The 24,206-nt window shown below is 47.3% G+C and overlaps 1 protein-coding gene across 4 annotated transcripts in view; it reads right to left on the minus strand.

Moving 5' to 3' along the window:
• Window positions 1–24,206, minus strand: part of SAXO4 (stabilizer of axonemal microtubules 4) — a 194,745-nt gene that overhangs the window by 77,415 nt on the left and 93,124 nt on the right. For all 4 annotated transcript variants that reach the window (XM_069223248.1, XM_069223250.1, XM_069223249.1 and 1 more), the window contains 6 exons: window positions 23,321–23,474; window positions 13,871–13,999; window positions 13,435–13,498; window positions 12,280–12,392; window positions 10,543–10,614; window positions 8,640–8,720 (listed from right to left, as the gene is read on the minus strand). In XM_069223248.1, the coding sequence (XP_069079349.1) occupies window positions 8,640–8,720; window positions 10,543–10,614; window positions 12,280–12,392; window positions 13,435–13,498; window positions 13,871–13,999; window positions 23,321–23,474 (613 nt within the window). The remainder of the gene's footprint in view (window positions 1–8,639; window positions 8,721–10,542; window positions 10,615–12,279; window positions 12,393–13,434; window positions 13,499–13,870; window positions 14,000–23,320; window positions 23,475–24,206) is intronic.

The raw sequence follows: 24,206 nt of genomic DNA on the forward strand, positions 1-24,206 counted from the left end.
CTTTTCGCTTACAGGGAGGTACCACAGAAGGGAGTAGGGTTCTCACCCTTTGAACTTCTGTTTGGTCATCCTGTAAGGGGACCACTTGCCCTTGTTAAAGAAGGCTGGGAGAGACCTCTCCATGAGCCTAAACAGGACATAGTGGACTATGTACTTGGCCTTCGCTCTAGAATGGCAGAGTACATGGAAAAGGCAACCAAAAACCTTGAGGCCAGCCAACAGCTCCAGAAGTTTTGGTATGACCAAAAGGCTGCACTGGTTGAGTTCCAACCAGGGCAGAAGGTCTGGGTTCTGGAGCCTGTGGCTCCCAGGGCACTCCAGGACAAATGGAGTGGCCCTTACCCAGTACTAGAGAGGAAGAGTCAGGTCACCTACTTGGTGGACCTGGGCACAAGCAGGAGCCCCAAAAGGGTGATCCATGTAAACCGCCTTAAGCTCTTCCACGACAGGGCTGATGTCAATCTGTTGATGGTAACAGATGAGGATCAGGAGGCAGAGAGTGAACCTCTCCCTGATCTTCTGTCATCAGACCCAAAAGATGGTACAGTAGATGGAGTGATCTACTCAGACACCCTCTCTGGCCAACAGCAAGCTGATTGTAGGAGAGTCCTACAACAGTTTCCTGAACTCTTCTCCTTAACCCCTGGTCAGACACACCTGTGTACCCATGATGTGGACACAGGAGACAGCATGCCTGTCAAGAACAAAATCTTTAGACAGTCTGACCATGTTAAGGAAAGCATCAAGGTGGAAGTCCACAAGATGCTGGAATTGGGAGTCATTGAGCGCTCTGACAGCCCCTGGGCTAGCCCAGTGGTCTTAGTCCCCAAACCTCACACCACAGATGGAAAGAAAGAGATGAGGTTTTGTGTGGACTACAGAGGGCTCAATTCTGTCACCAAGACAGATGCTCATCCAATTCCAAGAGCTGATGAGCTCATTGATAAATTAGGTGCTGCCAAATTTCTAAGTACCTTTGACTTGACAGCAGGGTACTGGCAAATAAAAATGGCACCTGGAGCAAAAGAAAAGACAGCATTCTCCACACCTGATGGGCATTATCAGTTTACTGTTATGCCCTTTGGTTTAAAGAATGCCCCTGCCACCTTCCAAAGGTTGGTGAATCAAGTCCTTGCTGGCTTGGAGTCCTTTAGCACAGCTTATCTTGATGATATTGCTGTCTTTAGCTCCACCTGGCAGGATCACCTGGTCCACCTGAGGAAGGTTTTGAAGGCTCTGCAATCTGCAGGCCTCTCTATCAAGGCATCCAAATGCCAGATAGGGCAGGGAACTGTGGTTTACTTGGGACACCTTGTAGGTGGAGGCCAAGTTCAGCCACTCCAACCCAAGATCCAGACTATTCTGGACTGGGTAGCTCCAAAAACCCAGACTCAAGTCAGGGCATTCCTTGGCTTGACTGGGTACTACAGGAGGTTTGTGAAGGGATATGGATCCATTGTGACAGCCCTCACTGAGCTCACCTCCAAGAAAATGCCCAAGAAAGTGAACTGGACTGTGGACTGCCAACAGGCCTTTGACACCCTGAAACAGGCAATGTGCTCAGCACCAGTTCTCAAAGCTCCAGATTATTCTAAGCAGTTCATTGTGCAGACTGATGCCTCTGAACATGGGATAGGGGCAGTTTTGTCCCAAACAAATGATGATGGCCTTGACCAGCCTGTTGCTTTCATTAGCAGGAGGTTACTCCCCAGGGAGCAGCGTTGGAGTGCCATTGAGAGGGAGGCCTTTGCTGTGGTCTGGTCCCTGAAGAAGCTGAGACCATACCTCTTTGGGACTCACTTCCTAGTTCAAACTGACCACAGACCTCTCAAATGGCTGATGCAAATGAAAGGTGAAAATCCTAAACTGTTGAGGTGGTCCATCTCCCTACAGGGAATGGACTTTATAGTGGAACACAGACCTGGGACTGCCCATGCCAATGCAGATGGCCTTTCCAGGTTCTTCCACTTAGAAAATGAAGACTCTCTTGGGAAAGGTTAGTCTCATCCTCTTTCGTTTGGGGGGGGGTTGTGTAAGGAAATGCCTCCTTGGCATGGTTGCCCCCTGACTTTTTGCCTTTGCTGATGCTATGTTTACAATTGAAAGTGTGCTGAGGCCTGCTAACCAGGCCCCAGCACCAGTGTTCTTTCCCTAACCTGTACTTTTGTATCCACAATTGGCAGACCCTGGCATCCAGATAAGTCCCTTGTAACTGGTACTTCTAGTACCAAGGGCCCTGATGCCAAGGAAGGTCTCTAAGGGCTGCAGCATGTCTTATGCCACCCTGGAAACCTCTCACTCAGCACAGACACACTGCTTACCAGCTTGTGTGTGCTGGTGAGGACAAAACGAGTAAGTCGACATGGCACTCCCCTCAGGGTGCCATGCCAGCCTCTCACTGCCTATGCAGTATAGGTAAGACACCCCTCTAGCAGGCCTTACAGCCCTAAGGCAGGGTGCACTATACCATAGGTGAGGGTACCAGTGCATGAGCATGGTACCCCTACAGTGTCTAAACAAAACCTTAGACATTGTAAGTGCAGGGTAGCCATAAGAGTATATGGTCTGGGAGTCTGTCAAACACGAACTCCACAGCACCATAATGGCTACACTGAAAACTGGGAAGTTTGGTATCAAACTTCTCAGCACAATAAATGCACACTGATGCCAGTGTACATTTTATTGTAAAATACACCCCAGAGGGCACCTTAGAGGTGCCCCCTGAAACTTAACCGACTATCTGTGTAGGCTGACTAGTTTTAGCAGCCTGCCACAAACCGAGACATGTTGCTGGCCCCATGGGGAGAGTGCCTTTGTCACTCTGAGGCCAGTAACAAAGCCTGCACTGGGTGGAGATGCTAACACCTCTCCCAGGCAGGAATTGTCACACCTGGCGGTGAGCCTCAAAGGCTCACCTCCTTTGTGCCAACCCAGCAGGACACTCCAGCTAGTGGAGTTGCCCGCCCCCTCCGGCCAGGCCCCACTTTTTGGCGGCAAGGCCGGAGAAAATAATGAGAAAAACAAGGAGGAGTCACTGGCCAGTCAGGACAGCCCCTAAGGTGTCCTGAGCTGAGGTGACTCTAACTTTTAGAAATCCTCCATCTTGCAGATGGAGGATTCCCCCAATAGGGTTAGGATTGTGACCCCCTCCCCTTGGGAGGAGGCACAAAGAGGGTGTACCCACCCTCAGGGCTAGTAGCCATTGGCTACTAACCCCCCAGACCTAAACACGCCCTTAAATTTAGTATTTAAGGGCTACCCTGAACCCTAGAAAATTAGATTCCTGCAACAAGAAGAAGGACTGCCCAGCTGAAAACCCCTGCAGCGGAAGACCAGAAGACGACAACTGCCTTGGCTCCAGAAACTCACCGGCCTGTCTCCTGCCTTCCAAAGATCCTGCTCCAGCGACGCCTTCCGAAGGGACCAGCGACCTCGACATCCTCTGAGGACTGCCCCTGCTTCGAAAAGACAAGAAACTCCCGAGGACAGCGGACCTGCTCCAAGAAAAGCTGCAACTTTGTTTCCAGCAGCTTTAAAGAACCCTGCAAGCTCCCCGCAAGAAGCGTGAGACTTGCAACACTGCACCCGGCGACCCCGACTCGGCTGGTGGCGATCCAACACCTCAGGAGGGACCCCAGGACTACTCTGATACTGTGAGTACCAAAACCTGTCCCCCCTGAGCCCCCACAGCGCCGCCTGCAGAGGGAATCCCGAGGCTTCCCCTGACCGCGACTCTTTGAACCTAAAGTCCCGACGCCTGGGAGAGACCCTGCACCCGCAGCCCCCAGGACCTGAAGGACCGGACTTTCACTGGAGAAGTGACCCCCAGGAGTCCCTCTCCCTTGCCCAAGTGGAGGTTTCCCCGAGGAATCCCCCCCTTGCCTGCCTGCAGCGCTGAAGAGATCCCGAGATCTCTCATAGACTAACATTGCGAACCCGACGCCTGTTCCTACACTGCACCCGGCCGCCCCCGCGCTGCTGAGGGTGAAATTTCTGTGTGGACTTGTGTCCCCCCCGGTGCCCTACAAAACCCCCCTGGTCTGCCATCCGAAGACGCGGGTACTTACCTGCAAGCAGACCGGAACCAGGGCACCCCCTTCTCTCCATTCTAGCCTATGTGTTTTGGGCACCACTTTGAACTCTGCACCTGACCGGCCCTGAGCTGCTGGTGTGGTGACTTTGGGGTTGCTCTGAACCCCCAACGGTGGGCTACCTTGGACCAAGAACTGAACCCTGTAAGTGTCTTACTTACCTGGTAAAACTAACAAATACTTACCTCCCCTAGGAACTGTGAAAATTGCACTAAGTGTCCACTTTTAAAACAGCTATTTGTGAATAACTTGAAAAGTATACATGCAATTTTGATGATTTGAAGTTCTTAAAGTACTTACCTGCAATACCTTTCGAATGAGCTATTTCATGTAGAATTTGAACCTGTGGTTCTTAAAATAAACTAAGAAAAGATATTTTTCTATATAAAAACCTATTGGCTGGATTTGTCTCTGAGTGTGTGTACCTCATTTATTGTCTATGTGTATGTACAACAAATGCTTAACACTACTCCTTGGATAAGCCTACTGCTCGACCACACTACCACAAAATAGAGCATTAGTATTATCTATTTTTACCACTATTTTACCTCTAAGGGGAACCCTTGGACTCTGTGCATGCTATTCCTTACTTTGAAATAGCACATACAGAGCCAACTTCCTACAGACATTGGTAAAATATTTAAGGAATATATATAATGACAGTAAACTCTGAACGCTAAGGGAGCTGTACACAACTACAACAAGAATTTAGCTACTCGCCTTCATTGTAAATAATTTTCTACTATTTTGAAAATAATGTGATAGTCTTAATTTAGTATTTGTGATTTTATTTACTCTGCATTAATGTTATCCTATTATTGATAATAATTAAGAATTATATAGAGCGGCAATTAAAGAAATGTATAGTTTCTCTGCTTTCCATAAACTTACATTTTTTATCAATGGTTTTTAATTACTGCGCATTATGGTTTTATTACAAACTGCAATAAAGACTTATTTATTTTCTCACTCATATCTGCAGTCTATTAGGTATTTTTATCCTAATATGGGGCAAAGCAACAGTTACATGTCAACAAAAAATATATGTATTTTTGAAAAGCCTCAATGTATTAAGTGATCATTTAGGATCGAACCCTGGATTTGCAGAAATCAGCTCCCCGACCGTAATAAAAACGCTGTGGAAGTGTCCCGAAGGTCACCAAACTTTTACAGGTTAACCCAGCACACAATTCCAAAGTCCCAATCACGAACTCTGTCTGATCGTCTGAAGCTTCATAAACCCTAGAACAGGATGAGAAAGGTTTATCTACAGCACTGACAAGAACTAAATCAAGGTTTTTAGGGTTTTTCCCATTCTGTGTCTACAGGAAACATACGGGCTTCTGTTCCATAGAAGAGATGTCCACGACATACTCACTGTAGCACCTCTGGCAACATATACCTTGTTCTGTTGCAGGAAATCAAAAGAAGCCTCTGGGTGGGATACAAGATGTTTCCTTCCTGCATGCTGCAGTCTTCACACATTGCGTGTAACAACATTGGGGCCTTGGTGTCAGTTATTAACAGTTCCTTCTCTGTGGCAACATAGCCCGACTCAGGTCTAGAACACATAAACTCTCTCCCCACGTGGGTTAGACTGGTCTTCACAGCTGCTGCTCAGGTCACAAATTCCCTTTGTCCCGGATCCCCAAGCTCCAAAATTAACACCCTGCCAGCTGTCTCTTGTTTTAGGAAGCCGACAACACACAAGATGTCAGCAGACTTATCAGTAGACTGCCCTAAGATCTCAGATGTTAGAAAGGGTAGATGACAGCCACCCTTCACATCAGAGATCAAGAGCCTGATCTGCGGAGTCACCCAGGGATCGTCTCTCAGGCCTACTACCCTGTTCAACATCTACATGACTTTACTCTCCAACATCATCTGATCCAAAGACATCACCCTCACTGATGACACCAATGACACTCAACTCCTCTTCTCCTTGACAAGCTCAATATGACGACACAGGTCAACACAGTGAGCATTGCCTGCTTCAACATCCTACGTATGCTACGAAGATCTTCAAATGTCTGCCACAAAAACACCAGACACACCTCATGCAAGCACTCATCACAAGCACACTAGACTATGGCAATACACTCTATGTCGGAATCGCCAAGCAGCTTCTACACAGACCATTTAGAATGCTACCACAAGACTCAACCTGCCACACCACACCCACATCTGAACCCACCTCAGAGATCTCCATTGACTCCCCATTCACAAACATAGCCAATTCAAATCCCTGACGCACACATACAAAGCTTTGCACAACACTGGGCCAGTATACCTGAGGAATTGCATTCACTAACCCGAGCCTGCCAGACACCTACGATCAGTCTCACTCGCACACACAAACGCATTCACATAAGTAGAGCAGGAGGTAGTTAGTTCTCCTACATTGCACCCAAAACAGTAAAACGACCTTCAACAACACAACAGGGCCTCCCCCTCACTTCTGGAGTTCTGCAAGAAGCTCAAGATTTGGCTCTTTGAATAGCTCTATGGGAACCACATACCCTCACACCTGTTCAAGCACCTGGGTATTCTTCCAGGTGATTAATGCAATATACAAATCAACACAACATAACTAACTTTCTCCACTAACAGAAAAGCATGCGCCCACAGTTCCAAGCTTACCCTCTTATAGTATTTTCAAGGTACTGTGCCTTACTCTGCAGCTGCTCTACCTACATCACACCAAAGCTCTCAGGGAGTATAAGCCGTAGCACCTCACATTGACATTTCTACCCCAAAACTCAAAGTAAAGCAATCTGGAGCACTCAAATCAACTTCACAAATGGAAATGCAAACCTTATGTCTTCCATCGCACTTTCCTTGGATGCCACTTTACGGTAGTCCCCTGACATTTCTTGTAGTTGTTTCATAAGTGGTATCAGCACCGTTCCGCCACTAGTTAAGGTTGTCTGAGAGTGATTTGTGAGGCCATTCCCAGACCCCAATGCGTCCTTTGATTGTGCAAGTTTTCGGGTGGTAAAAGTGGGATTTTCTTTGACTCTGGCATCTTGAGGTTGTAAGGGCAGGAATACACAGCTGCAGCGTCGGAGTGATCAAGCGATCTCACTCTCTGTACGCGTGTGGCTCTGCTGGGTTTCTCATATATAGAGAGGGCAAAAAACGAGTAACAAGAAAGCTGAGCTCCACCATCCTCTCTCAGGCAGGAGAACCACTCTGTTTGCTACAGGTCTACCATCACAGTACGTGTTTGGTTCATCCCAGGGGTCTGGAATCACGGTAGGGCTTCTTGAAACAGAAGTTCAATAGAAATGAACTTCGGAAGGTACAGGGTACTTGTGAGAGATTTTGTGTTGGCACAATGGATAAGAGGTTTAAAGAACAGGAGAGATTGGGAACATCATTCTCTCATACCATTTTATCAAGATTGGGAATCTTGTTAGATGTTCATTCAGCCTTATAGGAGCAGAAACATTGCTCCCATCCCCACCACCGAGGAGGCGTTTCATATAATCTCGAACAGGGAGTATGTTTTGCTTCGTTTGCTCTATGGTTGCTATAGAAACAAAGAAGCCTTTAAAGAACTTTAGACATTTACTATTTAGCTTCTAGAGGCTCAAGCCTTGCTGCGCTTAGCAAATGTCGTTTGCACCAAAGCTGTGCCAACTCTGGCAAATTCAATATTGGGGTCTCATCGAAACCATGGGATGATTTATGGATGTCTTGGTAGAGAACACAGACTACAAAAATCTGAAAAGCTCAACAATTATTAAATATAATTGAAAAAACACGGGCCGAGGCCAGTAGTGGATGACTTGGACTGTTTGTCCCTTTGGCTGCCATAGGATGTTATCAGAAACCAGAACATGTCTATATATGCATTTTTCAAAAAAAAAAAAAAAATTCAGATTTACAAACAGAAAGTGTGTGTTTAGCCTGACGAGCACTCCCTAAGTGTGAAACCAATGTGCTTCGAGTGGCACTGAAATTATGAAAGTAGCACGCAGGTAAACAATTACATCCGTAAATAATATAGCTCGAAAGACGTGACCAACCAGCACTAACACATATTCAGAGTATTGATGTCGCCGATGATTGACTTCCATTTCTCCTTGTTACGTATTCTCAACAACTTAAAATACCCTAGAGATGAAGTTTCGAAAACTTTGTGGCAGTTGACAGCTTATCCAGAAGGATAGAAATGTACATTTTTGGGTATATATTTCAAATTGTGGTACCATTGAGCTTCCTGTATTGTAAAAAAGTGTACAGCTCCCCATTTGGCTTAGGCTAATAGATATTGGTGCCTCTGTCAATGAGTTGGAATTTTGGATAAACCATTTTGCAAGGTTTAGCACCTTGATTTTGCTATGTAGCTAATGTGTAGATCAAACCTCATAGATCAAACCGTCAAATCAAGCCATGGTTGTTTTGTGGGATAATAACTTTCACAAAGAGCAGGTAGCTGGGGGAGGGCAGGTAGAGAAGATATAGAGACAGAGAGATGAGACTGGTAGACAGTGTAAGAGGGTCAATCAAAGTGGCGCTTGAGTTGTGCTGAAGGCTACACACCTTGGTCCACTTGTCACAGTCCCTGGTGAAGCCGCTGTCATGCATAGCACGCTGGGATAACGCTGGTAGAAACTCATTGCCCTGAAGAGAAACAGAGAGGTTACTGCAGTAAAGAGCTGTGTAGACAGAGGCAGAGAAGGCAGTGTTTCTGTCACACTTGGGCTATATTATTTTCCTCCTCATGAAGCTACTGTCACAGACAACCCATGTTTAAAGCCCCCACGTAACAGGAGCCATCTTCAGGTGATGCATGGTCAGAGCACCCTGAGGGAGGTATCAAAGCACCCTGCCGTACAGGCTCTTCACCTTCCGACCAGGGCACCTTGAAGAAGGAGAACCACCTTCAGCCCACCTGTGGTCAATGCACCCTAAATAGCCCTTACTCTCAGGTCACTTAGGGGCATATTTATACTTGTTTTATGCCGAATTTGCATCATTTTTGTAACGCACATTCAGTGCAAAACTAGCTCCATATTTATACTTTGGCACTAGACCCGTCTAGCACCAAATTTATGGAGTTAAAGTCATTTTTTGGACGTGGAAACCTACTTTGCGTCAATGAGATGCAAAGTAGTTGTTACCGTGCAAAAAATGACTCTATGGCCTCAGCACCATATTTATCCCCTGTGCTAAAATCATGCATGGGAGGTAGGAGGGGTCAAAAAATGGTACAAAGCTTGCTTTGCACCATTTTTTAATGCCTGGGTCAGGGCAGGCATTAGGGGACCTGTGGACCTATTTCCATGGTGTAACTCCTTGGAATAAGCCCACAGGTGCACTTCCCAGGCCCCAGGCACACCCCCACCCTTACCAGAGGGACAGCAGAGGATGGAGGACCCCATCCCAGGTAAGTATAGGTAAGTACAGGTAAGTATGTTTTTTTTTAAGTGCCATTGGGGGGCCTGAAATGCCCCCCCTACATGGCACTGGGTGCAATGGCCATGCCCAGGGGACCCTGGTCCCCTGTGCTGGCCACTGGGGTGGTGGGCATGACTCCTGTACTTTCTAAGACAGGAGTCATGTGGTATGGATGGTTTTGCGTCATAAAATGACTCTATGCAGCTTAGAGTAATTTTTGTTTACTCTAACCTGCCTAACGTCATTTTTTGGTGCAAAAAACCCTTTTTCCATACCACCAGCACCACCCGACTAATGTCTTTTTTTTTTTTACGCTAGCCTACCCTTTGCACCGGCTTGCACCATTCCATAAATATGGTGCCGGGCTGGTGCACAGAAATGGTGCAAGCCGGTGCTAAACTTTTTGGTGCAAAACTGTGTTAGTGCAGGTTTGCACCAAAAAGTATAAATCAGGGTCTTAGTTCTAGTCCATGGATGGAGATGCACCCTGCAGCAGGTATCACGGCACCCCAAGGCACATGCTCTTTACCCAAAAGTCAGGGTACCTTGAGGATGGAAATCCACTTTCATTTCACAATGGTCATTGCACCTCAAACAGCCCTTGTCCTCAAACCTGTGAGTTCTAGCACATATGTGGAGAGGTCACCCTAATCAGGTATCCCAGCAGAGCAGGAGGACCATCTTCAGCCTGCAGAGTACCCTGCAGCAGTATGAGTTGAGACAAAGGCATACCCTCACCACACCTTCAGCCCATTTTGGTCAGTGCAGGCATGAGGAGAGGGCCCCTCCAACAGCTCATGACTGGTGAAAGCAGGTCTCTGTGGAAACCAAGGCAGATCCTCCCATTCCACCTTCAGTCCACCCATGGTCGGAACTATTATGACCCTCAAAAAGAGGTCACTTAATGCAAGCCCACACCCAGAGAGGAACTCCTGCAGGAGGCACAGACACCTTTTGTCTACTCCCAATCTTGGCATCCTACAAAGAAAAAGAAATTTCATACAGCCCATCGGCGGCCTGGACCTCCTGAGGTAGGAGAACTCACCTTTTGGCCTGTAGATGGTAAAAAATCAGTTTTTGTGATGCTCACTCCCAAAGGATGACTGGGATCACCAATCTGCAACAGAGACATGAGAATGAGATTAGGAGAGCTCCTCATACACAACCTTCACTCAACCTCACAGCAGGCTGGGCTGATGTTCACTGGATGTGTGCTCACAAGATGCCCTCTCTGACAATGTAATCACTCAATGCCCACTCAGGGTCGGTGCTTGCTCAGGGCCAACTCTGACTGTTGGTCTGAGTGAGTTCAATGAGTGCTCTCTCTGAGTGTGTGTTCCAGTGACCATAGAGGTGTGTGCTTACTTGGTGAGTGATTAATTTTACACCACCCTGGGTGGGGGCCAGCTCAGAGTCGCCGGCACTTACTGTGAGTACATACCTGCAGTCTTCGAGAGCTTGCAGTGGTTATGCCCAGCTGACATTTGTTACTTACTGTTTATGAATGAGTGCTTGCTCTGGGTATGTCCCTTTGATGCTCTTATACATGTTTGCTCTGGGTGGATGCTCGTTGGGTACTTTGTATGGATGGTGCCTGCTCTGGTTTATTCTTTGTCATGGGTGATGTCTGTTTGAGTGAGTGCTTGGTCATGTTGTGCCTGCTGTGGTTGGGCGATTTCTTCCAATGAGTGTTGGCTAGAAGGAGGTGTGTGATGGATGCTAAGGGTACAAGCACTGAAAAGGTTAACAGGTACTGTAGAGGTGGCTCCAGTGTCATAAAGAGATTTTTCAGAAGTTTTTGCAAGGCCTGGGTCCAAAGCTTAATGCAAGGCCATCTGAGGTCGTTTGGACGCTTCTTTCTAATCGTTAAACAAGCATTGACAAAGCAAATAGGTCACGCCTCTGGATGGCAGCTTGCTCTAGGGGGGATGAGGTTGCTGATTTTGTATACTATGAGTGAATGTCTACTAAGGGTATTGTGTCCATGTGTGTACTAACTGTGGGTAGGTGCTTGCTGTGGGTAATAGTTTACAGTGGGTGGACTCATACCGTCGGTGGGTGCTTTTTATGGATGGGTGATTGCTGGGGGCATCAGGCTTCTCCGAGTTACACCTTCCATGCTTCTAGTGGGTGCATGCCTAGAGTGAGTGCCTGCTGTGGGTATTGATTTTGAGAGGGTGCTTGATATTAGCAAGTGCTTGCAGTGGGTGAAGTTCTCCTGTGGGTTGGTTCAAGATGCTGGTGTATGCTTGCAATGGGTATTTGCTGTGGACCAAGACTTCCTATTAGGGCACTCATGCTGTCAGTGGGTGCTTGCTGCGGCTGACCTGTTCCTCTGGGTGAAAATTTCCTGGGGTGGCTCAAACTGCTAGCCAATCCTTGTGCTGGGTGAGAGGGTGTATGGGTGCTTAATTTCAGTGGGTGATTTCTGTAGGTAGGAGTATACTCTGGCTGGCTACTAGCCATGGGTCAGAGCTTCCTGAGGGGTAGACTAATGCTGCTGTGGGTAACAGATTCCCGTGGATGAGCTCATGCTGCCAGTGTATGTTTGTTATGGGTGGATGAATGCTATAGATGAAGGGTTCTTTCATGGCACAGCTCCTATCGGAGGGAGGAGAGGTGGTTAAACTGGCAGGGGTTGCTTGCACTTTGTGAGTCTTTCATGGAATCCTGATTTCAGTGGTTGTTTCCTGCAGGTTGGATCATACTGTTGCTAGCTGTTTGCTCCATGGTAGACTAGTGTATGATGCAAGCCCACTCTCCCCCTGCTAAGAACACTCACAGGGACGTCCTGGCGATACTGTGACTTGGGAGTGTAGGTAATCGGTTCCAAGTCAGAACCTTCAGTGAATCCAGTATTTTCCTTCACCCCAACTTTCTTCCCCTGGAAACGACCTGCAGAGAGACAAGGAAATATAGAGGTCAGCCCCAGACCCTCCAACTTGGGACCAAAGAAAGGAAGCACCCCAAGTTGAGGCCTCTCCAAAATGTGGGTAATAGCAGACCTGTTAAGCTCAGGAACAAAGGAAGAGATTGAAGCACCTCAATGTCCATGATTACCAACATAAGATAGAGCTCCCTGAACCAGTGCTTTACGTCCCAGCAGTAGAAGGAGTGATCACAATTAGCAGCAGACATCTACTGGACAGCAGGAGGGGACAACCCCTGGGCCAGGCCTCTCCCACACATTGGCTGAGGGAGGAAGCAATCTAAGGCCAGAGAGAGAGAGGATCAGAGAGAATAAACACCCCAGGGCCAAGCCCCAACAAGAAAGGGGTGAGAAGCAGGGAGTGCCCTGAACCAGGCCTTCCCATTACACAGGTAGACAGGACACATCTGCAAGTACTCTCCGTTGCATGCAGTGGGAGCTACAAAACATGGGCAAAACCTCTGTAATGCAGTGCAGATCGAGGAACCTCTCCAAAACAAAGCTTCTCCAACACGGGCAGAGGGATAAAGTATCCCTCAGCCAAGGCTCCAACCCAGAATCAGAGGCAGAAAGCAACACCAGGGCCAGAACTTTTTAAAACAGGCAGGAGAGAGCAGCCGCAAGGCCTGACTTTTCAAACGCAAAGGCAGAAGTAAGGGATTCACCATAGTCATGTCTCTAACACATGGGCCTAGGTTAGGAGCACGCCCTGGCCAGACCTCTCAACATGGACAGAAGGAGAAAACATGCCCACGACCAGGCCTTTCAAACAAAGTGGCAGAGGCAGGGAGTGTCTTGAACCAAACCTTTCCACCATAGGGCAAAAGGAAGTGTGGTTAGGCAACAGGTTACGAAGTTCTTCTTCAAGTCAAATAACAGATTGTATTGATTCTCCCCAAGATCAGTTGTGGGATTTTTCCCTAAAATTAGATTGCAGGTTTACCCTTCTTCTGAAGGAAAGATTGCAGGTTGTGGAGTTCTGTCAGAGGTCAGACGAAAGTTTGTTACCTGGAATACATGATGGTCCTTCATGAAACCTTGCCCTGTACTCTGTTGACATGAAGGACGGCCCCTGTGGACAGAGAATGGAGAAGATGTCCATAAAAGTTAGGAATGATTAGTGGTGATCAGTCCAACTGGGAGAAGCGTAGCCATACTCAGAGGCGCTAACAATGAGAAAGAAAATCTGTGGGAAGAAAAGCTACAGAAAAAATGTAATCTCGGTCACAAGAGAAGATATGTGAAGTAATCTCACTGAAATAGGTGGAAATTATAAAGTTAGTCAACATGTCACTGAGATAAGAAGATATATGGAAACTGATCAGAACATTGGTCACTTAGAAAGGAAGACATAAAGAAATATCTTTCAGAAAGAAAGAGATGTAATTAATTCTCCAGGGAGTAGAGTGTGTATTAATGTGGACAAGGAGCATCCCTGACTTACATGTCTGCAGTTCTCCCAGTCGGCTGAACCTTTTCCTTGCATCTGGAAAAGTAGAGGTCGATGTTTACCAGGGATCCCAGCAATCGTCTCAGAGCCGTGGTCCTGGGTATCAACGAAAACGCTTTTCACCTGCAAGAAGAGATCCATGTAAATAAGGAGTGTCCATGTACTCGCTCTCGGGTGAGAGGGCGATTCTTTGTGTTACTCTTGCCAAAAGACTCACTGGGATCCATTCTACGAGGTCAAAGATTGATCATTAAGGCCTCTGTGCTAAGGTCCTCTGGGCTCACGCTAGGGCTGAGCTGCCAGCAGCATTATAGAGGCAGTCTGAGGTGCACCTGGTCATCACTCATAGGGCTGGGGAAGAACTCACACTGCAAGAGCTACCATTCCGCAGCTGCATAAGAAGTGCACTTTCTAATAACAGAAACTATGTGAAGCGAGGGTAGTTCAGTCACTCAGGGGAGCTTAACACTGTTTTACAACTCCAGACCTAGTGTAAGATATCCACTCTCTTCCCATTCTGACAATAAAACCTCATTGCTGATTTGGAAGCCAGGCCAAACAATGCTATTTACTGTGGCTATGACTGCGTGACACAATTAAAGCCACAATGGGGCTGATGTTCTCTTCAAACCAAAACAAAAAGATTTATCCAGACCCAAATGCTAAATAGCATGGGGGAGGTGTCCCCCTCTGACCCAAATAGATCAGTTCAGATCAAGACCTGACATGGGACGACCCTATGCACGACACAACACATCACAACTCTGGAGCTGAGGTAAGACACAATACCTTACCATCCACTATAAAGTTAACAAGGACACCTTGGGCCTGCGGTAGTAGAGCCTTCTTTCCAACTCTTGGATCAGGATGCTGCTGAAGGACACGTCGGTGGCTCTCCACTCGGATGCCTGGGAAGAAAGCCTCTCTCACTGCTCCTGCACTTCGATCAGACATGGAAGCCCCATCAGCCACCACCAGTGGTTTTTGTATGGGATAAACGGTGGGTCCCCGAATAATAAGCATGTTTGTTTGTGTGTTTCCCTGCAATGTTTCATCACATTTAACCCTAAAAAAGTATTCTTGCAAAGGCTTTGACTCACAAAACATATCTTCACTTTTGTAGGAACGTTTTTCAAACTATGGTTCTAAAACCTGCCCAATAATCCAAACACAGTATCCAGATTACCTTTGAACTGATTGTTCGTTGTGTGCCACAGATGGAGGGAATTGTTACAGAAAAGGTCATCATTGGTGCTGTCTGGAAATTATATCACAAATAAAGGATAAACCAAGTACATGCCCATTAACCCCTCCATGTGTCCCTAAAACCTAAAACAACGTAAAGAATGAACCTACATGCCAGTAGGGAGGTGTCATAGTATCATCATTTGTGGTGGGTTGGAGCCGAGAAAGTCGTTAACATATCTCCAAGCATGCAGAGGGAGAGAAAGGCTGAACCCTAGGATAATGCATTCAGGTCTGAAATAGGTGAAGAGCTCTTGTGCGTGTGAGTCAAGAAAAAAGTGGGAGTCCTATAGAAAGGTACTGTACCAGAGTGCCACACACGAGCATGCCACTGTGGCAGAGATGGGGCCATGGGCTTCATCCAGGCGGCTGCCAAGGCCATCTTAGCCGCCCCCAAGCACAACCAGAGAATAGCTTGGTCTTCTTGTGTTTTGTCTCGCAATCCTAAAAGGACAAAGTCTGGGCCAAAATTTCTGCCCAGTAAGGTTGAATCACCGAACAGTCCCACCAAATATGTCAGAAGTCGCGCAGGAGGCCACAGCCTCTCCAGCATCGATCTGACATCCCCAGATAGATTTTATGTGATTTAGACAGGTAAAGGTACCAGTCATATAGCACTTTGTAGTGTGCTTCCCGCAGCCCTAGTGATGTATTAAATTTTGGGATCATGGGCCAGATGTAGAAAGTATTTTGCATGGCGCAAACTGCGAAAATCGCAGTTTGCGCCATGCAAAATGCCGTTTGCGATGCACATTCACAATTTGCGAGTCGGTACCGACTCGCAAATTGTGAATGCGACTCGCAAATAGGAAGGGGTGTTCCCTTCCTATTTGCGACTCGCATCGCTATGCTAAATTGCTTTGTGACCGCGAATGCGGTCGCAAAGCAATTCGCAGTTACCACCAGTGTCACACTGGTGGTAACCCATTCGCAAAAGGGAAGAGGTCCCCATGGGACCCCTTCCCCTTTGTGAATGTTGCCAAAAGGGGTTTTGCAGAGCAGGCAGTGGTCCAATGGACCTGCCTACTCTGAAAAACCGAAACCAAAAGGTTACGTTATTTTTTTATTTTGCAACTCGTTTTCCTTTAAGGAAAACGGGCTGCAAAATTTAAAAAAAACTGCTTTATTTAAAAAGCAGTCACAGACATGGAAGTCTGCTGACTTCAGCAGGCCACCATCCCTGTGAGTGCAGGGACTCGCTATGGGGTTGCAAAATGCGACCCACCTCATTAAGAGTCTGAGACACCATTCTGCAAATGGTTTTGCAACTCGGAAATTGCGAGTCGCTCCGAGTGGCAATTTCCGAGTCGCAAAACCTAGTTTTGCTACATCTGGCCCATCATTCCTTAGTTGCGGTTGATCCACTGTTGGTCCATTGTGATCGACAAGCCTAAAATCTGGTCCCAAAAACTCACATGACGGGGTGGAGCAGTGCGAGCGGTGGAAGCTAACAGTGAATATTGAAAGGAGATAACCCCTTGGTGCAACCGGGTTGCCTAACAAATTTCTCTATAGAAAAAAGAGGTCTCCAGTGTCTGCCAATTGCAATGTTTCAATTGGGTGTTATCATATATCTCAGAGGCGGGTAGATTGAAGTTCCTCCGGCAGTTCTCAAAAGTAAGAATGTCCCATCCATGAAAACGATCTGATATAGTAAGGCACCCCCATTTTTTCCATAGATCAAAGGGTCCTGGGTTTCAGGCCACTGGAAAGACTGCGTTGTACTGTATAGGGGAGTACAGAGAGGTAAAGGTCGTCAAATCCGGCATACGAGTGATTGTATCCCAGACCCTCAACGTGGTCCTACTCGGTGTGCTAAGATAAGCATTGAGAGGTCAATCAGGCTTAGGCTTCCACAGGGCACCCCAAATCGTTCTCCCAGTGACAACCCTGTCCATGTGAAGCCAATGTTTATCTGATTCACTTATCACCATTCTGTAATAACCCAGTGTTACGCTGCTCTATAGTAGAGCAGAAAGTCTGGGAGAGCCAGTCCTCCTGTGTCTCTGGGAAGCGTCAGGGCTCGACGAGGCAGCTGAGCTCTGTGACTCTGCCAAACAAAGTTAGTAATTAGTGAGCGTACGGAAGAAAAACATTTTTGATCTACTTTCACATGAAGGCCTTTGGAAAAGGTACAGTATTCCTTGTAGAACTGTCATTTTTACCGCATTAATGCGGCCGTGCCAAGAGAGGTAAAGTTGTGTCCAACGCTTGAAATCGGTTTTCAGTTGGCGTAGTAACGGAAGAAAGTTAGCTTTATATAGGTCAGACACGCTGGGAGTAATCTTAATTCCTAAATAGGTGATGTCTTTTTTTGGGCCATTGGAAGGGAAAAGAAGAGGCGATCTCTTCCATTTCTTCCGTGGGACAGTCAAATTTAGTAGAAAGGATTTGTGGAGTTTAACTCGGAATCCAGCAACTGATTCAAAGAGGTGAAGTTCTGCTTGTAAGGTCAGCAATGAAGAACAGGGGGATGTGAGCGTTAGCAAAACATTGTCTGCAAATAGAGAAATTTTGTGCTCTACAGAGTCAAAGGTCAGTCCTGGAAAGCAGGCATTGCTCGTATAGTAGCCGCCAGGGTTTCAATGCTAAGAGCAAACAATATCGGACAGAGGGAACATCCCTGTTGTGTACCTCTCTCCAAGTTGAAGTACTCAGAGGAGGTGTTCACCTGAACCCTAGATCGAGGATGAGCATAGTTGGTGCGGACCACAGCTATAAACCGTTACACAAAACCAAAGTGTTGTAGAATGAGGAAAAAGTAGGGCAAATTTATATAGTCAAAAGCTTTCTCAGCGTCCAGCGCAAAAAGTGTGGTTGGGATTTTTTTGGGTTGCTTTTTCGACCAGGTGGACTACGCTTCGAAGACCGTCAGGAGTCTTTCGTCCCTTAATAAAGCTGGATTGATCTGGTTATATGAGTTCTGGCATAATGTCTTCAAGCCTGGTGGCCAGTACTTTAGTGTAGATTTTAGAGTCTAGATTCATTAATGCTGTTGGTCTGTAGGACGCACAATCATGTTGATCTTTCCCAGGCTTTGAGAGGACAGGAATTAGTGCCTCGCCCATTGAGGGGGACACTGCTTGCATTTCGGCTGGATAATTAAAGAGATCAGTCAAATGGGGCACCAGATCAGAACTGAAGGTCTTGTAAAATGGGCCAAAAAGCAGTCAGGCCCTGGGGATTTGTGTAATCTAAGTGAGTCAATCACCCATTGTACCTCTTCAGTACTGATGGGTTCCTCTAATAGGTCATTTTGGGCTGACCTGAATTGGGGTACAGCCCCCCTCAAGGCATGCCCACTGTTTCTCAGTGTTTGTGTGGTCCGATGTATAGAGATCTTTATAAAAGTCTTGGAAGCAGCTCGCTTTCCTTTCTTCAGTCTGGCCTACCTCCCCGTGTTTCCCTGGTTGGGACCTTCTTTCATTTAGTCTGTAACTGTCTAGCTAAGAGTGTCCCATCCTTGTTTCCCTGGTCATAAGTAATTTGTTTAAGGCGTAATAATGTGATTTCTGCTCTGTTAGCATATATAACATTCAGCTTCCCTCAGATTGATGTAACCTTCCTCTGATGAAACTTGCGTTTCTTTATGCGCAAGTTCAGCTACTCGGAGTTCGGCCTCCAGCTTCTGTCGCTCATGTGCTTTATGTTGCGTAAGCGTCGTCATCAGTGAGATACAGTTCCCTCTCACCACAGCTTTGAAGTGTCCCAAATCATGGCGTGGTTGGTGCCTTTTGGATCATTTAATTGGAAATATACTCTGATCATCTTTCGTATTTCATCTAAAAAAAGGTAATCTGTGTAAGAGGGTTCGGACAGAACCATCTGTGGAGATTAGATTTGAGGGCTTGCCAGTCTAAGGTGACCTCTACTGGAGCATGATCGGAGAGCCTAATTGGGTGTATAGTAGCGCTTGGTATTGCATGTTGCATCGATTAGTTAATGAACACATAGGCGGTCATTCCAACCCTGGCGGTCCGACCAGGGTTGGGGACCGCGGGAGCACCTCCAACAGGCTGGTGGTGCTCCCAAGGGCATTCTGACTGCGGCGGTATGGCCGCGGTCAGAAACGGAAAACCGGCGGTCTCCCGCCGGTTTTCCGCTGCCCTGTGGAATCCTCCATGGCGGCGCAGCTTGCTGTGCCGCCATGGGGATTCCGACCCCCTCACCGCCATCCTGTTCCTGGCGGTTGTGACCGCCAGGAACAGGATGGCGGTGAGGGGTGTCGTGGGGCCCCCGTAAGAGGGCCCCTAAAAGATTTTCAGTGTCTGCCATGCAGACACTGAAAATCGCGATGGGTGCTACTGCACCCGTCGCACCCTTCCCACTCCGCCGGCTCCATTCGGAGCCGGCTTCCTCGTGGGAAGGGGTTTCCCGCTGGGCTGGCGGGCGGCCTTCTGGCGGTCGGCCGCCAGCCCAGCGGGAAACACAGAATAACCGCAGCAGTCTTCTGACCGCGTAGCAGTATTCTGTTGGGGGAACTTTGGCGGGCGGCGGAGAATCACCCCCATAGTCTATTCTAGAGTATGTGCAGTGAGAGTGGGGGAAAATAGTATAGTCGCAAGTGGAGGGATGTGTTAGTCTCCATGCATCGAGTAATCCCAGTTGATGAAGATCTTGTTTCACCTTTGTAGTGACAGTACCTGTGTTTGATCTATGGGGTTGGGTACTATCAACATTGGAGCCCCATTTGAGGTTAAAGTCTCCTAGCTGTATGATATCTCCCTCTGCAAAGCCGCCCAATAGTGATAAGGTAGAGACTATAAAATCTACCCGGCCTGAGTTCGGGGCATACAACAGGGCTATCTTGCACTTGCGCACCCTAAAGTTGCCCTTGAACATTAGTAACCTTCCCTCTGTGTTGGATTTGGAGCATGGTGTTTGGAATCTTACAGAAAGTGGAAGAAGGGGGCTACACCATTGTGTTTAGTATTGGCTGATGAAGTGTAGATACATGGATATGACCTATGTCGCAATCTATGATCCTCTCTATGTTTCAGGTGAGTTTCTTGTAAGGCTAATATGTCAAGTCCACAGTCGAGGATGAATTTCCAGATTTTGTGGCGCTTGGCTGGAGAGTTTATTACCTTAACATTCCATGAAACAACATTAAACACCATGGGAAAGATAAATTTAGGGCAGATTATTTGTTTCCCTCACTCTGATAGTCTAGATGGAAGTACAACGCCTTTGCTATCCCCCAATCCTCATCCCCACTAACGGCTCTCCCCTCCCAACACCCCCCTCCTGCTCTCCTCTCCAGTATTTTCAGGCATGCAGGAAATGAAGAACTAGTAAACTTACTAACTTTGGGACTCTATGCTCCCTATAACTACAAATACAAAGTTCAAAGCTAATATCGGCAGGTGTGTGGGATCCAATTCCCCTATTGCAATCCGCAGGGTCAGTTCTTAAGATATCCGGTCCAAAGCAAATCTGATTCAGGGGTGTCAGATAATTCGAGTCTCCATTCACTACGGGATCGATTATAACTGTAGTGACTGAATCACGCCCCTTCCCAGTCCGTTAACCATGCCCCCTAGGTGGGGAGGGCCTTTTAGGCCCCCACTCGTTGGGATAACTTACAGGCTCCCAATCATCGAGATCCATCAGGGAGAAATCTTCCCCTGCGTGGAGTAATCCATGCATCGCTGGTATGTGTCTTTATGGAGGGTAATGCCAGTTCCACCCTGGTTCTCCAATGGAAGACCCAGTAGGGAGGATGCTTCTTCCAGGTCGGTGAAGTGGCGCAGTTTAATCTGAAACTCAAAGGCTATACCGAAGGGGTAAGTCCAGCTATATCTAATATGATCTGCACGCAGTTTGTCAGTCACCAGTGTTTAAATTGCATACAATACAATATCTTAAATTGCATACATTGTGGCAGAGTTGCTGGAGCAATATCTTCGAAGAGAGAGCACGTGGTTACCTGAAATGTTACTGAGTCCACTTTCCTGGCTGCTTGGAGTATTCATTCTTTGGTTTTAAATAAGTGTACTTTAGCAAGGACATCCCTGGGTCGTTTCCCTTCATCAGGTGACAGTGGGCCTACTCTGTGTACCCTTTCCAGCCTCACCTCCGCATGTTCTTCTCCTAGAAGCCCTGAAAACATGCCAGTCACAAAGCCAAGGTCCTCAACTCCCTCTCCCAGTCCTCTGATCCTTATATGTCACAGCGGGAGCCATTTTCCAAATCTTCACATTTCAATATTACCATTTGTAGCTGGGTTTGTAGGTGCTGTGCAGTAGTTTCAAGGGGTTTCATTCTCTGATCCAGTTCCTGGTGCTTCGTCTATAGTGCCAGGGTTCTAGCCACCGCTGAATCTATGTCAGCTTGCAAGGAGGAGAGTCTGGAGCTGATGTCTGCTTTAAGGGCGTCCTGGGAGGTGGTCAGGTCCCCCTTCAGTTCCTCCCTAAGTTCTTAATCGTGGAGGGAGGAGAGGAGCTCGTCCTTTGTCATTATTGCGCCCGGATTGGAGTCTTCGCCCGAGTGTCTGGTTTCTGCCGGGGCAAAGTAGCAGGGCACTCTGCTAGTCTGTGCCTTTTTCGGCGGCATATACACTATTAAGGAGCAGGGTGGCAAGTGTCTCTAGTTGTCACTAGTTGGAGTTGGTCGATGATACGTATGTCAGTGGTCCAGGGCCCCACTGCTGTTTCACAGGACCTGGAGACGAAACTTTCCAGCGAGCAGACATGCTCAAATTGACCACAGTATGATGGCTCCTGAGACTTCTCTCATATGTCAGGACCCCAACTCCCTGGCTCCTCAAAGTCTTACTGTCTGTCCATGTGTGGTTCCTCAGGGGGCTCCCTGTGTTGTAGGCAATTGCTTAATGTAATCTGGTGCTGGTGGGGATTAACTTGACATGGCGGGGTGAGATCAGCCGGGGGCCTCACTGCGTACCATTGCTGATGAGACCCTGAAAAAGGATCTGGCCCAGTGCTGGCACAAGGAAATGTAGCATGTGATGGCTGAGTCATGTTGGTCCGTGTATAGTGGAAGCGAGGTGGAAACCTTGAGCACTCAGCTCTCACTTTTGACAGTATCTGGGTGATCACACTGAGCCCTGGCGCTTTCCATTGGGAGGGTTGTTAGACTGTGCCATCCAACATTTGCAGGTCAGGCATCTTGGTGTGCATCTCTCTCTTGAGGAGTGGTAGCCTCCCCTTCAGTGCTCCCCAAGGGTGTCAGTCATCCGCTGGCTTCACTAGAGTGATCCAAGCATTGCTCACCCCTGTTGTTGCCCCAGTCGTCATAGCAATCACTTCTCGGCTCCAAGCACCGCCATAGTGGCTCTGCATATCTTTGGGTAGTGTACTGTGCCGGGTTCAGTTCAGCTGCACTTCTGCTGTTCCACGAGTTCCCTGCAGCGTACTTGGCACTTTGGGTCCAATTTCGGCTTTTACACAGCTGTCATTCCTTCAGCCCGTGGATTGCTTGGCAGACCCTCTGTGGGTCACATCCACATGGCCAGTCCCCAACAGTCTGCTTTTCAATCTGGAAAAAAAACGTTTTTTCTGTTTTTAAGCCAACCTATAAACTCAGTATAACAGAGTGGAAGAGGCTGATGGAGAAAGCTAAGCCTTCCACCTAGTTTGTCTGTGAACCCTGAGTCTGATCAATGTGGTCTCAAGCATGGGCAAAATGTCCTGGCAGCTCCTCCTTATGAGGCTAGCAAAGCAAACATGTGTGCCAGATACAACACAATATCTTACCCAGACTAGGTTGGAGGACACACATTCTCTCACCACTGTAGAGTTTGGGCAAGATGGACATACTCAACCCTCTGTAGTTGAGGGTGGATGGACATGTTGTTCCTACTATTGACCTAGCGTAAATATGCTCTCTTGTGAGTCTGAGTTAGGATCTGGATCCAAAGGACAGATGCTCCCCTACCACTCTAGTGCTGAGGTTGAACTTTCTTCCCGCTTTGCAGCTGAGCTGCAGTAGGATCTATTTTAAAATGCTAGATTTGCTAAGAGCATGGACTTTAGTAACACTATGGTTCCAAAGTACAACAGGTTCTAGCTTACCACTCAGAATCCATGATAGGGAATCTTCTCTCATATGACTCTGAATCAGGAATACAACTGGCACTATCTTACCACTCAAAACATGGATTAGGAGAGGATATGTCTCAATGCATTGCCAAGGCACTATCTCTCACACTCTGGAATGGAAACAGAGGCAGTCTCTTACCACTTTGGAGCAGGGATGGGACAGGCCTGCGCTGCGCCTGAAACCGCTGTCAGTCTGGTGCAGGCTCCATGGCAGCACCTCTTTGCCCTTGGGCCCCTCGAGTGGCCGAAAATGCTTACTGGTGATGGTAGAGTAGTTATCTTGTAGCAAGAATCTAAAAGTAGAGAGTTCAAGTCCACAGATAAACAGCTTTATTATCAGCCTATCAAGGGTAAAAAATACTCCTGTTTGACATCACTCAAGCATTCACTTACACTCGCATGGACTCCTCACCTCACTCAAGCTGTGACTAGCTCAATCTTCTCTCTCCGAGCCTGGCACATTCATGTACCTTCGTTTATGCACACTTCTTGCTCAAAGCACAACGATTAGAAATTATTGCAATGATTCATAATGGCAGAACACTACTCAATATTACAGTAGGCTATGCAGTATTAAACTTATCAAAGCTACAAATGCCTTAATGCCTTTTTAGGTCTCACCAAACTGTCTGCATGGGAAAGACGTATTGTGAACTTACAGTGGAGACTTCAGCCTGGCCATTGCTTACCAGTGATTGGCTTTATTGTCACTCTCATTAGCTTGATTCTCATTCGATGGCTTGCCTTCCTCTTTTTGTTTGTCCTTTAACTACAGCACAGCTTCTTTACCATCCTTTTGATTGGCTGACTTGTATCCCTCCACTGCTCTCTTCTAAAGAGCTATTTTTTTCTCTTTGATTAAGCACTCCTTTAGAATGCTTGCATTTTCCAGCTCTCTGTCTTGTGTGCTTCTTTCTCTTTAAATATCCCATGCACACTGTTGCCCCTTTGTGTGCTGCTCACTCTCTCTATAGTGTGTTTCTCCTCACCCCTGCCCCCTGCTCCCTATTACTGCCCCTTGGGTG

This window comes from Pleurodeles waltl, chromosome 3_1, assembly GCF_031143425.1.
Source record: "Pleurodeles waltl isolate 20211129_DDA chromosome 3_1, aPleWal1.hap1.20221129, whole genome shotgun sequence".
Taxonomy (NCBI): domain Eukaryota; kingdom Metazoa; phylum Chordata; class Amphibia; order Caudata; family Salamandridae; genus Pleurodeles; species Pleurodeles waltl.